General features: G+C 39.4%; 1 gene segment (V, D, J or C); it reads left to right on the top strand.

Moving 5' to 3' along the window:
- The first annotated feature begins 730 nt into the window (after positions 1 to 730).
- Positions 731 to 1,224, top strand: LOC107081551. The segment is given in 2 exon segments: positions 731 to 803; positions 890 to 1,224. Coding segments are annotated over 2 exon segments (408 nt in total).
- Positions 1,225 to 1,329: the final 105 nt, after the last annotated feature.

Genomic DNA, 1,329 nt, shown 5'->3' with positions numbered 1-1,329 from the left:
TAATCCTTCTCAGATCCAGTCTGAGTGAATCAGGTCAGGACTGGGAACACTGGTCTCTCCTCAGTGTCTGTGTGACTTCAGACTGGGAGCCCTGGGTGGCCTCACAGGTCACAGAGCCCACCTTCCTCCACTGGTCTGCAGGGAGCCTCAGGGTGCTGCTCCAGCTGTAGAGGCTTTGCCTCTGCGGCAAAAAATAAATACATAAATAATAGGAAAAAAACCATGTTCTCACAATTGTTAAAAAGCAATAAATTAGATAATATGCTAAAAAAAACAATTTTAATCATAGCTTAAACTTAACATCTGGAAAAATATAATAAAGCCTGGACTTTAAATACTAAACACCTTTGTTATATATGTAATATATTAAAAGTTTATATTTTATAAAGCTGTTTTGAATAAAAACATATGTGATCATGACATTTATAAAATACGAATATGAAATCTGAAATCTGTTTTGCCTGTGGTTGAAGAGAGGCTTTTAAAGGCAAAAAAATATTTTATCAAAATATCTCAAGTTTGCAAAAAACACAAAAAACACTAAAGGTTTTCAACTGATAACCTACTAACTGATAAGACAAACAAAATATCACCATAGATCCTATTTCCAATTACAGCAGGTCAGAACATTTCCATAGAGCCACTTTGCATCAGCAGCTCCATGCACCAGTGATCTGGGAGAGTTTATAGTCCTTAGAGTTGAACACTGGAGGACTGACAGCTGTCCTTCATGACAACACAAGACACAGAAAACATGACTTTGATCAGCTTCATCATCTGGACTCTCATCTGCTTTACTCAGGGTGAGGAAAATAATTTTCCTGTATAATGGAAATCATTTGGTGTTTAGTCTGATCATCTAATGTCCAGTCTTTCTTTTTCTCCTCAGGGTCTGATGGACAAAATGTTGTTGTCACTCAGCCAGCAGCCAAACCAGTGCAACTTGGTCAGACTGTCACTGTTGACTGTAAGGTTAACAGACAAGTTTATCACTACTCAGGCTCACAGTACTACCTTGCCTGGTACCACCAAAAACCAGGAGAAGCTCCTAAAGCTCTGATCTATGGAACATCATTCAGATTTTCAGGAATCTCCTCCAGATTCACTGGAAGTGGAGCAGGAAATGGAATAGACTTCACTCTGACCATCAGTGGAGTCCAGGCTGAAGATGCAGGAGTTTACTACTGTCAGAGTTATCACACCGATCCTGTGTTCACACAGTGAAAACTCATCGTACAAAAACCTCCCTCAGTCTGACTGAACAGAAAATGAACTTTGTTCTGCAGCTGGGATCTACTGCAGAGACTGATACAGTTCACTGAACACATT

This window comes from Cyprinodon variegatus, unplaced genomic scaffold (genome assembly GCF_000732505.1).
Source record: "Cyprinodon variegatus isolate N-32 unplaced genomic scaffold, C_variegatus-1.0 Scaffold6803, whole genome shotgun sequence".
NCBI classification, from domain to species: domain Eukaryota; kingdom Metazoa; phylum Chordata; class Actinopteri; order Cyprinodontiformes; family Cyprinodontidae; genus Cyprinodon; species Cyprinodon variegatus.
The sequence above is the reverse complement of the archived record's forward strand: the minus strand, read 5'-3'. Positions and strand labels throughout refer to the sequence as shown.